Source organism: Bos mutus, chromosome 16, assembly GCF_027580195.1.
Source record: "Bos mutus isolate GX-2022 chromosome 16, NWIPB_WYAK_1.1, whole genome shotgun sequence".
Taxonomy (NCBI): domain Eukaryota; kingdom Metazoa; phylum Chordata; class Mammalia; order Artiodactyla; family Bovidae; genus Bos; species Bos mutus.
Window position 1 is genome coordinate 25,923,719 of NC_091632.1, and position 12,716 is coordinate 25,936,434.

At 35.9% G+C, this 12,716-nt stretch overlaps 1 protein-coding gene across 4 annotated transcripts in view; it reads right to left on the reverse strand.

The window, feature by feature from the left end:
- RALGPS2 (Ral GEF with PH domain and SH3 binding motif 2) overlaps positions 1-12,716 on the reverse strand; it is a 162,321-nt gene that overhangs the window by 117,674 nt on the left and 31,931 nt on the right. For 2 of the 4 annotated variants that reach the window (XM_070384875.1, XM_070384878.1), the window contains exon 2: positions 2,747-2,891. In XM_070384875.1, the coding sequence (XP_070240976.1) occupies positions 2,747-2,803 (57 nt within the window). In that variant the 5' untranslated portion in view covers positions 2,804-2,891. Of the gene's footprint in view, positions 1-2,746; positions 2,892-4,364; positions 4,491-7,256; positions 7,388-12,716 lie in introns of those variants that run through there. The other 2 variants (XM_070384876.1, XM_070384877.1) reach the window with 2 other exon arrangements.

Genomic DNA, 12,716 nt, shown 5'->3' on the forward strand with positions numbered 1-12,716 from the left:
AAGTCTCATAAATGGATTTCATATATTTATCTTATTCCATGTATTTGATCTCTGTAACTATGACTAGCTTACAATATGTCAACAATGTTATTTTATATTCCAAGACTAACACAGAAATTTATTCATGTCAATAATCCAAATAGACATCAGTTAAACAGTATATACTAATCTAGTAACTACCAAATAATAAATATATTCTGTCAGGTAAAGACATTCATTTTAAATATAACTTGCCAATTTTCTCCAAGTTTCTAACTCATTCAAAAGAAGTGAGCAGGTCATAATGGCAATCTTAATGCTTATCAAAATGAATAATCATTTTCCTCCTTTCCTTCTTACAAACCAGTAGCAGGGGCTTAAAAAATTCTGAGTGATGTGCTTCTACCTGCTTCCCCACTGGCAATAAACAGTGGTATTGATAAGAAGCTAAGCAGTACCGAGACATAATGTACACTAAGTTCACAGTAGTTATTCTTTATCCACTGAAAGACTAAAAAACTATTGACACTTCTAAATGTATGAAAAAAGTTCACCACCCCTCTACTGATACCAGATGCTTAAGCACAGGTTAGGTCTAAAAGGTAAAGATAGAAGGGTAAGGGTACCGCATTTCTGAGAAGCTTGCATTTTGATATGTTAATACATCTTTATTTCAAGAGAAGGTAGAAAAATATGTATTTTTTATTTTATTTTCTTGACATAGCAGGAAGACAATTTAAAAGGCAGACTTTCTACCCTTACTTCTCACATACTGAATTATACTACTCTGAGGTCTCATGAAATTCATCTACTTTTAGAAAAAGCCAACATAAGTTTTTATACAAGTGAAATGATCTGTTTTATTTAACAAACAATTCTGTACTGTTTCCTATAATATTATTTCATATATTTCAGGACACAAAGTCATAAATATACCATCATATACCCACATACATCTAAGAAAGTTAAGAAATATGATTATAAAGATACCAAGTAAATATACATGCAATATAGACATATTTACAAATATATTTAATCCATGCCTCAAGGAGGAATAAAAGCTATATACAAATTTATGGAAAAAATGATTTAAAAAATTTTTTTAAAGTAATAGCTTCAGAAAGAAGAAAGCTCCTGTTTAGGGAATCAGGAGAAAACTTTCATAAAAGTATACCATTTAAAATAGAAAAAGCTGAGGGTTTATCCAAACATCAGCAAGATGTAGTATTTTTTCATTAGAATATAAATTTCAAGTAGAGAATCAGTGGTAGTTAAATCCATTAGAAGGAAAATTTAAGCCCATTTTGAGAAAAGTCCCAAATGCAGGGCTGAATGTCATGGGTATTTAGTTAGTAGGTAATGAGGAACCACGGACAGTTCGGGAATACAATAAAGTATAACAACTGTATTTTAAGAATGTTAAAATTGAGTTATAGTCAAATGGACCAAAAACAGCAGAGAACAGAAGTGCAAGATCAAAATAAAAGGCCACAACAATATTCTAGACAAGAAATAATAACTGACCAAACTAAGATGCTACTAGTAGAAACAAGGAGAACAGGACTGGCTCTCAGAGATAAGGTGTGGTGGCCAGGCTCTAAGCTGGTGCCAGGCATTCTCTATCTCTTGGTGTCACTGGCCTGTGTAATCCTCTCCACTACAGTGCAGGCAGGACCCAAGATGTTACTAGATGATTACATTACAGAGGATTCCAACTTATGTTCTGCTAGTGGACTCTCCCTGCTGTGATGTGAAAATGGTTGTGCTGGGCAAAGGAGAAGCAGGTTAATGCAAAATCTATAGAACTGAACTTAGATGCTAAGGAAATAGTGATGTTACTGATGGAAGTCAGAGAAGGAGGGTGAGCTATTTTCTTTACAAGTAGTAGAGCAAAAGAGAAACAAGTAAACTGATTTTGTTCATATTATAAGTAAAATGCCTGGTCCATCACAAATGCTTAATAAAATTTGTAACAGAAGCCAGAGCTAGAGTTAAAAATATGGAAATAATCTACATAGGAAAAATAATTGAAACTACTGACTGAGAATATTCTAACAACAGCAAGGCCTACGTAAGCTGGCTGGGCAAAATGAAGCTGAAATTACCAAGGAACTCTGAAGTCAAGGTGTAAAAGCGTCAAACATTTTTTCTCATCCTCTACAGTAAGGATGAAATAAAGGGGAAATACAGACGCTAGATGCTGAAAGTATTAAGGAAAGCAGGCAAGTACCCTAGATCTATAGACAAAGCAAAAAAAAGGGGGGGGGTGCGGCAAAAATAAAATCATAATCCATTAACCAGAGATGAGCATCAAGTTCAGTCTTCATCTCCAACAGTCTGAGCTACATCACCAGAAGAGCCCTTTCAACATTCCAGCCTAATGGTTCTTCAGCCTCCTTCGACAGGCTTGGAATCAAGGGATCTGACAGTGTCAACTGGTCATTCTCTGCCCCACTTGTTTTAATGCCCTCAATGTTCATATAATGTGAAAATACCTTAAAAAGAAATCCTACGCATCCTTCAAAACTAAAACTAAAAAAGAGTTTTAAGTAATCATTATCTGTCAATTATATTAAGTAGGTAGGGATTAACTCCTAAAATGTATAATGAACACATGGATGGTACAATTAAAATAGTTTTTTAAAAAACTGAAAAGTCTGTAACCCTTTTCTCATGCTATGATTTAAAATCTGTAACCAACCATAATGCTTAAAAAATTAGAATGCCAGGTAAGAAATTTTACAACTGAACTTCTTAACTGTCTTACCTCAGAAGCAGTAGCAGCAATATTAACATTGCTTGCCTGCCCGTTCATTAGGTCCATGCTTCCCACAACATCAGTCCCTGACGCTATTTAATAGCAACAGAAGACTGATTGCATCACGTCCAAGGCCACAAATACATTATTATTCCTGTAAAAAAATAAACAGCAAACTTTAACTGTGCGTCTTATTGGAAGTTTAAGAAAACAAACCCATACCTCTCACCATGCCCCCAAATAAAATACTTCCAGTTTACCAAATTCTGTTTTTCATTTAAATCAGTAAATTCAGTCTGAGGACAATCCTATTAATGCTACTTTCAACACGTATGTTCAATACATGCTACTGTTATGTTCCTTATCAGCCAAACAAAGATATAACTTTTCATTTATTGTTAGAAAAATTTTTAAAGTGTTTGCTTTAATAAAATAAAGTGTAAAAAAACTCTTGCCAAGTAACACATGGCTTAACAAAATAATGTCTTAGAGATCTAAATGACATCCCTAAATCAACCATACTGAATAAATTTAGCATTGCTGATAGTCTACAGTCACAAAGTTTACAAGTTGATAGTTGACAAAGATATCACAAATAATTAAAAACAAAATATTATTTATAAAGATATCACATGTTATAAAAAATAACACAATATATGATATATATATATATTTATTTGTATAGGGCTTTAAAGCTTATTGAATAGCCTCAATCCATTATCTCACTGATCTTCACAATGACCATAAGGCTAATTAAGGAGGATTTCATTATAGTCATAACACAAACACCGTCTCTGAGGACACAGGCTGGTAAATGAGGAGTCAAGAATAAAATTCAAGCCATCTGAAATTCTTGTCAAATATTTTTTCCACATTACCATATTTTTTCTACTTTACTGAAACTCAAAACGTTTACTTGTGATTCTAATCCCTTTCCACAAAGAAACTGCCTCCTAGATGGGTATGTTGGTAACTACCTGTTTTGGAGGCAATTTCTTCCTCTAAACAGAGTAAGGCCCCTTTCAAACTTTAAATTTCTAAGATATTTTCCAGAAGAGAAATAAGTGTCCATCAATTAGGTATTTAAAACTGTATCTATTTTTACTGAAGTATAATTGACTTACATTATTAGTTAGTTTCAGCTATACAACATAGGGATTTGCTATTTTTACACATTACAATGAGCATCACATTAAGGCTAGTAACCATCTGTCACCACATAGAGTTATTAACAATATTGCTGACCACATTCCCTATGCTGTACGTTATAAAATTATACCCACTTAACAACCGGAGCTTGAAATACTAATTTGCCTGAAATGCTAAGTTTCCTTTCTCTGGAAAAGCAATGTATGGCAGTGATTTAGAAGCACAAACTACAGGACAAAACTGCCTAAGTTTAAACCCAGTGAACTGTTTACCTTTTCTGTGCCCAGAGATAGAAGTACCTGCTTCACAGAGTGGTGATGAGAAACTAACACATGCAAAGCGCCTACAACAGCGCTGACACACGTGAAGAGCACTGTGATAATAATGCACATTCTGTCTACTCGCTACTGAATCCACACGAAGCTTAAGTTCAAGAGAATCTTCTAATTAAAAAAATACAAAAATCTTAGGAATATACCTCCGACAAAACACTTGTTGGTGGGCATCAGCAATATCCTGATTGCAGAAACAATGAATGAGAATACCTAAAATATGTTTCCCAGATGTAGCAAAAACATGTTGCTGGTTTTCAAATGCTTAAAAATTTTTACTAATGGTAGCAGGCTTCAGTCACATCCTAAATTTATCTTCATTTCTTCAGATATATCCTAAGTACCTGCTATGAGCAAAACACTGTGACAGAATTTTTTTAATTAGAAATATATTAGGAACAATGATTTTTAAAATAATCATTTGGAAAACCAATGTGAAAAGGAATAGAGCACAGAAATACTTTAATGTCCTCCAATCTACAGTATTTCATTTTATAAACTTTATTTTTAAGGATCTAAGAACATTTATATTTATGCTACTATGCAAAATGAACTTGATAATCCAAATTCTTTCTGAAGGCTACATTCAGTTTGCAATGAAATGTTTTCAAACAATTTAATTTCATTCCACATTCTGCACCTGATTAATTTAGATACAAATTCATAGATCAAGAGTGCCCCCTAGTGTTAAGAAAAATTCATCAAATCGTTAAAAGAAATGTATCCTTAGTCTAACTTACATATCAGATAAATAAATTTTATGGTTAATATTCGGAGAAGGAAATGGCAACCCACTCCACTACTCTTGCCTAGAGAATCCTGTGGACAGAGGAGCCTGGTAGGCTGCCGTGTATGGGGTCGCACAGAGTCAGACACGCCTGAAGCAACTTAGCAGCAGCAGCAGCATGGCTATTATTTACTAAAAAGCAGGTAATATACCAGGAGTAAACACTAATACGTTTGCAAACTATTGACAGTAAAGAATCACTCTCTCTGCCTGCATTTAATTAAAAAGTCATTCAAATATCCTAATGAAAACTGTCATATTAAAATCCATTATGTGAAATGAAAGGCAGCAAAGCATACCTTAATGAAAGTCTTATTCTAATAATCACTTACAAATGTACTACATGTCAATAGTATTTAACAGCATTCAAGTACAACAAAGCCTCATACAATACCATAAAAACATTGCAAGTCCTAAGAAACAGGCATGGGTTAATTTTTACAACATGTGCCTCAATACATTCCTGTGCTTTGCACACAAAAATGTTCAAATTGGATAAGACAAATACATGCTTTAATATTATTTACTTTTCCTAATACTATGTATAAACAGCACAATCATTCACAGTAAACACCAACATGACAGAAGCGCTTTTCTTAGTTAAATTATTTCCTACTATTCTCTTCTGAAACTTCTAAAAACAGTTTATCTGTCTTTTAGAAAGGTTTAAATCCCCAGACAGGCATAGTGCTTCAATATAATCCCCAAACATCAATGCTGCTTCTTTCCAAGCAGTATCATCCTCAAATACAAAACCTGAAATATGCAGATTTAGCTCCTTGCTTGAGGTCACAAGAAAGAAAAAAAAGAAAGTGCAGTCGTTCAGTCGTGTTCGACTCTTTGCGACCCCAGGACTATACAGTCCACGGAATTCTCCAGGCCACAATACTGGAGTGGGTAGCTGTTCCCTTCTCCAGGGGATCTTCCCACCCAGAGATTGAACCCAGGTCTCCCACATTGCAGGTGGTTTCTTTACTAGCTGAGCCACTAGGGAAGCCCAAACCAGATTATTAAATAAGAGGCAAAATCATTCAGTCTCCTAACCCCTCCTCACCTTCTCAATAGTATCTCCACCAAGAAGCCCAATACTTTTCATTTTATTTTTTTAGGAGAGAAAATTGTTTTATTCAAAACAAAAATACCAAGAGGGTAAAGTTAAAGTGACAACTTCTCACTAATTAATCTCCTATCATAATACCAGTTATGTATTCTTTTCTAAAATAATTTATGCTATCATCATTAGGAATATTATGTTAAAAACACTTAGTAATTTTACAAAATATACTTTAGAAGAGTTAAGCAATTATAAGGAAAATAGTGAATTATAATTCATTAGTGCAATTTCTTTGGAAACATTCAGATAATACAGAATTGATATGCTTATACATGCTGGCTTAAACTCTCAGTAACAAAAATAATCTCACTAAAACTCTGGAGAAGAAGCAAAAACTACATAGATTAAAAGTTATTCAAACAAGCACTATTTACAACAGTGAAAACCAAAAGTGACCTTAATGCCTTTGTACATAATCACGTTAAAAAATTCAAATAGACAATTTTAAGGAAAAAATATGAAAACAGAAATGACAATTTCAACCACAGAACCTAAATCTTATTATGATCATATAAATTTCATAAGAAAAAAAAGCAATATGGTGAAATTAAAACACCATAATAGAAACTCAATATTTATATGCTGTCATAGCACTTGCTTTCCTTTAAAATTTATTTTTAAATAAATATTAAAGACACATTTTATATGACAATAAGGAGGGCATGGCAATCCACTCCAGTACTCTTGCCTGGAAAATCCCATGGACAGAGGAGCCTGGCGGGCTACAGTCCGTGGGGTTGCAAAGAGTTGGACACGACTGAGCAACAAACACTTTATTTTTACGTGGAAGGCAAAAGGTTTAAACGGCCTGTATATCACAGCACTTTCAGCATGTATGACAGCTGAACTTTCACTGCCTTCTTTAATTTTTATTTAAGAAAATTAGAGATTAGTCCCAAATCCCCCAGTACTTTGTTTCAATAATTACAGCCAACAAAAAACACTGATGAGTAACAAAAAAAGACAATTTTGACTTTGACATGACTGATATTGAGCTATTTTGAGAGAAGTTTAGTAAAGAATGTGGTTGCCTCTTAAAATCATTTCTACTAGAGCACAAAACAAGATTATCTTTGGGTATTTGCTTATAACAAGTTCAAGTTACTACAAAAGAAATAGAAAGAGGTTATGATATACCTCCATCCAGGGTTATATGAGCTCCCCAATGCCTCCCACAAAGAGGTCATTAGTCTCCTTCCTTTATGCTTCCACTGCTCTTTTGTCAAAATTCTATTGCTCTATTTTCTCACTGATTTATGTATCTCTCCATAATGAACTTTGAGCTTCTTGATGTCAAGGACCCAAATTGAAAACAAAACACAACAGAAAAACCATGATTTTTCATCTTTGCACTCAGGCACATAAACATTATACTGACCTTAACTGCCTAACTTAAGCACCTGTCTGTGAAACATGAGTGAATGACTGAACAAAGCAGTTGTTTACATGACAACATTAAATAAATGTCCATTTAACAACAAACATACCGGCATAATGGCAATCAAATAATCAGTGCACACAATAATATACACATTTAAATGAATACAGGACTTTGCTGATGGCTCAGTGGTTAAGAATCTGCCTGCCAAAGCAGGGGACATGGGTTCGATCCCCAGTCTGGGAAGATTCCACATGGTGGGGGGCAACTAAGCCTGTGCGCCATAACAAGAGAAGCCACGGCAACAAGCAGCCCATCCACAACTAGAGCGCAGCCCCCACTCGCCACACCTAGAGAAAAGCCTAAGTACAGCAATGATGAGCTGGCGCAGCTTTTTTTTTTTTTTAAAGGAATCTTTCTATTTCTAGCAACATGGCTAAAAAATGACAACAAGGGATATTTAGAGATGGGGGCTTGGACTCTGACACCAGTTGAACAGAAAAATCAACCAAGAGATGAGGACAGAGACACATATACTATCCTCTCTACCCCATCCACACACAATTTTAACCAGAATAAAACCAGAGAGACTGATAGTCTACCCAATCAGTGATAAGATGGTTTACAAAACAATTCTGGTACAGAAAGATAAGTACCTGTATGTCTTTGCCTGGGCTTAATATGGTGGCTGGAGGAGGGTGCCTACTGAAATGAAAATCTGTTATCCTAGGCATGCTCCAGCATAAATACAGCAATTGAATTTATACTACCAGCAAGGTCCAAGACCTTCAAGATAAGATATTCACATAAAATATGTACACAAGCCAATGAGATGTACACAACCCAAAGCAGATGAAGGAAACAAAATTTGTGGGAAGTAACATTCCTTCAATCCAGGCAATGTGGAATTCTGAAAATAAGTTCTCACTGTCAAGATCAAAATATAAATATTTATGTTAACTGTGATTAGGATGATTAGTGATTTTAGATTGTCAATGTGTTTATAAGTTTAAAATTAACCTCTATTTAATAACTTTTTAAAATAATGACCTACGTTTACGTAAAAAAATTACTTCTTTTATAGACAATCCTATCATTTTGTTTTATACACTGAAATACACAAAACACTGCAATAACAAATCAAAGCTAACATTTATGGAGTGCCTGCTATCCAGTAGGTCCCACTCTAAGCATTTTTCCACTAAAAAATCACTCAATGATCAAAACAAATCCTACAAAATTATTACATTATATCCCCGTTTTTAGAGATGAGTGGAAAGGTAACTTGCCTAAGCTTACACAGTAGAAACAGGCAGCTAGAAGAAGAAAAAGGGAAGGAGGATGGATGGACAGAAAAACAAAAGATAGCAAAGATGGATAAACTGTTGCACAGATAGAACAAAAACTTGGGGTGGGGAGGGAGGAGGTAAAAAAGAGAGGGAAAGGAGTGGAGAGGGATGGTAGGGGGACAAAACGAGGGAAGTGGGGGTTCAAAGAAGAGAATCCAAAAGTTTTTCCTTCCTCTGAGCAGATTTATAATACAACTAGAGGGGAAACAGAAGACATCAGGGAATACTACAACTTACTACACAGTGATTCAGCTTCAAGAGTCACATGATTTCTAGAGGAGGAAATATCTTTAGGTTTACCAAAGAAGACAGGTTGAAGGGTTTGAAGAGAAGGGGAAGTAAAACACCACCAACAAGGGTGCAAATTTAAAAGCAAAGGTGGCCCAGAGAGAAAGTATGATGTGGACAGACTTGCTTAGTGGGGACAACCTTTCTGAGTTATTCTGAAAAGGTTCAAAGAAGTGACAGGACCAGACTGCAGATGGTCTCAACTGTTAAAAGGAGGAATTGAGACTGGAAAGGAAAGGTGCTAGGAACCATTCAAGTTTTCTGAGTAGGGAAATGACCTTAGGAAACTAAAACCAGTATTTCAAGGATTACCATGCCAGGGGTATGCCACTGAGCTTTATGGAAGGTGAGTAGTAAAAAACACGCTCTTACCTTCTGCCAAGAACAGCGAAGCACTTGAAATGATGTGCAGACCCTTTTCCTACCCAGGCTTCTCCAATCTCTGCTCTCCAGGACCCTCGCCTAGTCTCCTGGTTGTATAAAAAGCCCCTGATCACACCCTATCCCCTTAACTGCCATCACTTTCACCCTCCATCACCAGTTTCTAATTCAGAATACCTGATGCTGTGAAAATAGCAACTTTGGATGACATTTAAGAGAAAAAAAATCTAACAAAATTCATATTCATTTGTGAACACTGGCTCCACCCATCCTGAGGGGTAGTGAGAGCAGTTCAGTGGGAAAACCATAAGACAGTAATACTAATTCTAGAACTTTAGCTATGTGCTGTTGCGTAAATTATGTAATCTCTGAACTTTGATTTTTCTGTGTATAAATAAGAGACAATGGGCTTCCCGGATGGCTCAGTGGTAAAGAATCTGCCTGCCAATGCAGGAGATGCAGTAGACACAAGTTTGATCCCTGGGTCAGGAAGATCCCCTGGAGGAGGATATAGCAACCCACTCTAGTATTCTTGCTGGAATAATCTCATGAACAGAGGAGCCTGGCGGGCTACAGTCCATGGGTTGCAAAGAGTCGGACAAGACTGAGCACTCATGCATAGTCATAAGAAACAATAAAGTGTACATCAAAGTGATTTTGTGAGAATTATATGTAATCAAATAGGAAAAATTCAATGCATGTAGAAATGTTGAGTATAATAGCAAGAACACAAATTTTGGAGTTGGAAAGCCCTGGCTCAAATTCTAGCTTGGGCACTTGCCAGCCAGCTGTAAGGCATTGGCCAAGGAACTTTGCTAATATTTAGACAGAGGCTCAAAGTCCATCTATCAGTGATGGGCTTAAAACAAAACAAAACAAACATAAAAACAAGTAACCCACCCCCCTCCCCCCCGCAAAAAAAATCCACAAAAAATCAAAAGGAAAGGAAGAGGCAGATCTCAAATAACCCTTCTTTAAAATTCCAGAAGCATGTGAAAATTACAATATAAATTAATGAATTAGAAAAAATGGTAAACTATGCCTCTAAATGAACCATTTTGAAAGCATATTTTAAGACACAAGTACGACTGAAGCGACTTAGCAGCAGCAGCAGCACACTGGAAAAGAAATGTACTGAACAATTAAAAATTTCTTTTACTTAAAAAATATTCATTTCTTAGAAGTGCTATGTGTATCACATGTTAATAACAACTGTTATCTTTCAGCACAAGAAGGAGATAAACCTACAAAACAGTCTCCAACACTAAATCACTGCATTTAATGATGAGAGGTCTCTTAGGAGAGACACCACTTTGCATGCTGGCTGGCTAACTTCCAAGTGTAAATTAAACATGAATGTTGTAAATTATTTTATAAATTTATTCAAAAGTCCACTGAAATTATCCCATGTATCCTTAGTAGTACAGAATAAGTGATAAGATATTCTAAGCTATACTTAATTCTTAATCAAAGGATAACAAGCATTTTCAAACAATAGTAATTCACATGGCAAGAACACCCTGAAACTGTAAGAAAAACAAGATGTGCTGGAGAAGCTTCAATCACTGTAAGCCAACCACAAAGACAGGTTTAGCAATTTCACACACCACCCAGGTTGAGGGGAAAAAAAGACAGTGTTTAAACTAATCTACATATTTAGAAATCTTCTGTCAAAAGAACTTAATAAACTGTTTCCCAGCAAGACTGTTTACTAGATCACTTCCCAAATTACTGTTTAAGTTTAAACGTCTCCATGTTTTTTTCCAGGCATGTATTTTATTTAGAGATATTTTAGGTACATATTTAAGATATGTGAGAAAGATGATTTTCAAAACAAAGCAAGCTGAGACCTTAAATTAGAAGGAAGAAGATAGGGATAGCAGAAAAGTATTTCACTTAGCACACTGCCACTTTAACAGCCTGCCTGAAGCTGGGTTACAGCATATATTACAGGCAATGATGAAAACAAACTAGCCCGCTTAAACCTCCCTATCTAAAGACTCAATATAAGTTTTTCAGATATAATTTTGTTGCATTTCTACTAAATTGTACATATAATGGGATGAACCATTTATAAACTGGCCCAGAGCTGCACAGAAAACTTGTATGTCTATGTACCTAAATGGCCTAAAACTATCTGTAGGGGAGGCGAGGCTTTCAAATTAGATATTAAAGGGGGATAATCTATTAAGTAATGCCTTTAAAGGTTATACTCAATCTCTAGCATAAAATGTTCATAAAGATAATCTACCAAGATTCTAATACTTAAGAGGGGATTTCCCCGGTGGTCCAGTGGCTATGACTCTGCGCTCCCAATACAGGGGTCCCAGGTTTGATCCCTGTTCAAGGAACTAGATTCCACATGCCTCAGTTAAAGATCGTGCGTGCTGCAAGGAAGATTGAAGATCCCGTGTACAGCAACTAAGACCCAGTGCAGCCAAATAATTAAAAAAAAAAAAAGAGCTCCAAGATCTCCTATATGACTTGGCCCAAAATATAAATATAGGTTAACTAGAAATTCCATTAACAGAAAGGAAGCTCCAAGCAAAAAGATACCCTGTCCCTCAAACATCTGTTTTTGTGTTTTGGTGGGTGTGTGCGCATTTTGGTCAGAGGCTCAACTCAGAAGACTAGCCCATAAACGTCCATTTAATTCATAAGACTACATGCTATTTGAAAAAAAAAAAACATACTGCACAATATTGGCAAATAAAGCATAAAGACAAGTCAACTGAATCAGAAGTACATTTACGTATTTGGCAAAAGTGTGTCATTGTAGGCCTAGAAATGATTAGAGAAAGGAACTCAGCCTGTTAGTATTCAAATAGTGGAAGAGAAAGACAGCATGGTGAATCAGTGTGGCAGAAGCAGGACAGACATCAGAACTCTATGTCCAAGCAAAGACTTCAGGTGGGGCAACGGTACAGCCGCAGCGCCTCCCTTAAGACACAGGGGAAAAGGCTCTATAGACAAGGGCAGGGAATTCCCTGGCGGTCCAGTGGTTAGGACTCTGCGGTCTCATAGTTGAGGGCCTGGGTTCAATCCCCAGTCGGGGAACTAAGATCCCACAAGCCACGTGGCACAGCCAAAAAGATTATTTTAAAAAGGAATAAATAAAAAGGAGGACAATTAAACAGCCTGGACATTCAGGAGATTCTTAAACCTGAAATGTGAGGCTGACTGAACACCAGGAACAATCTA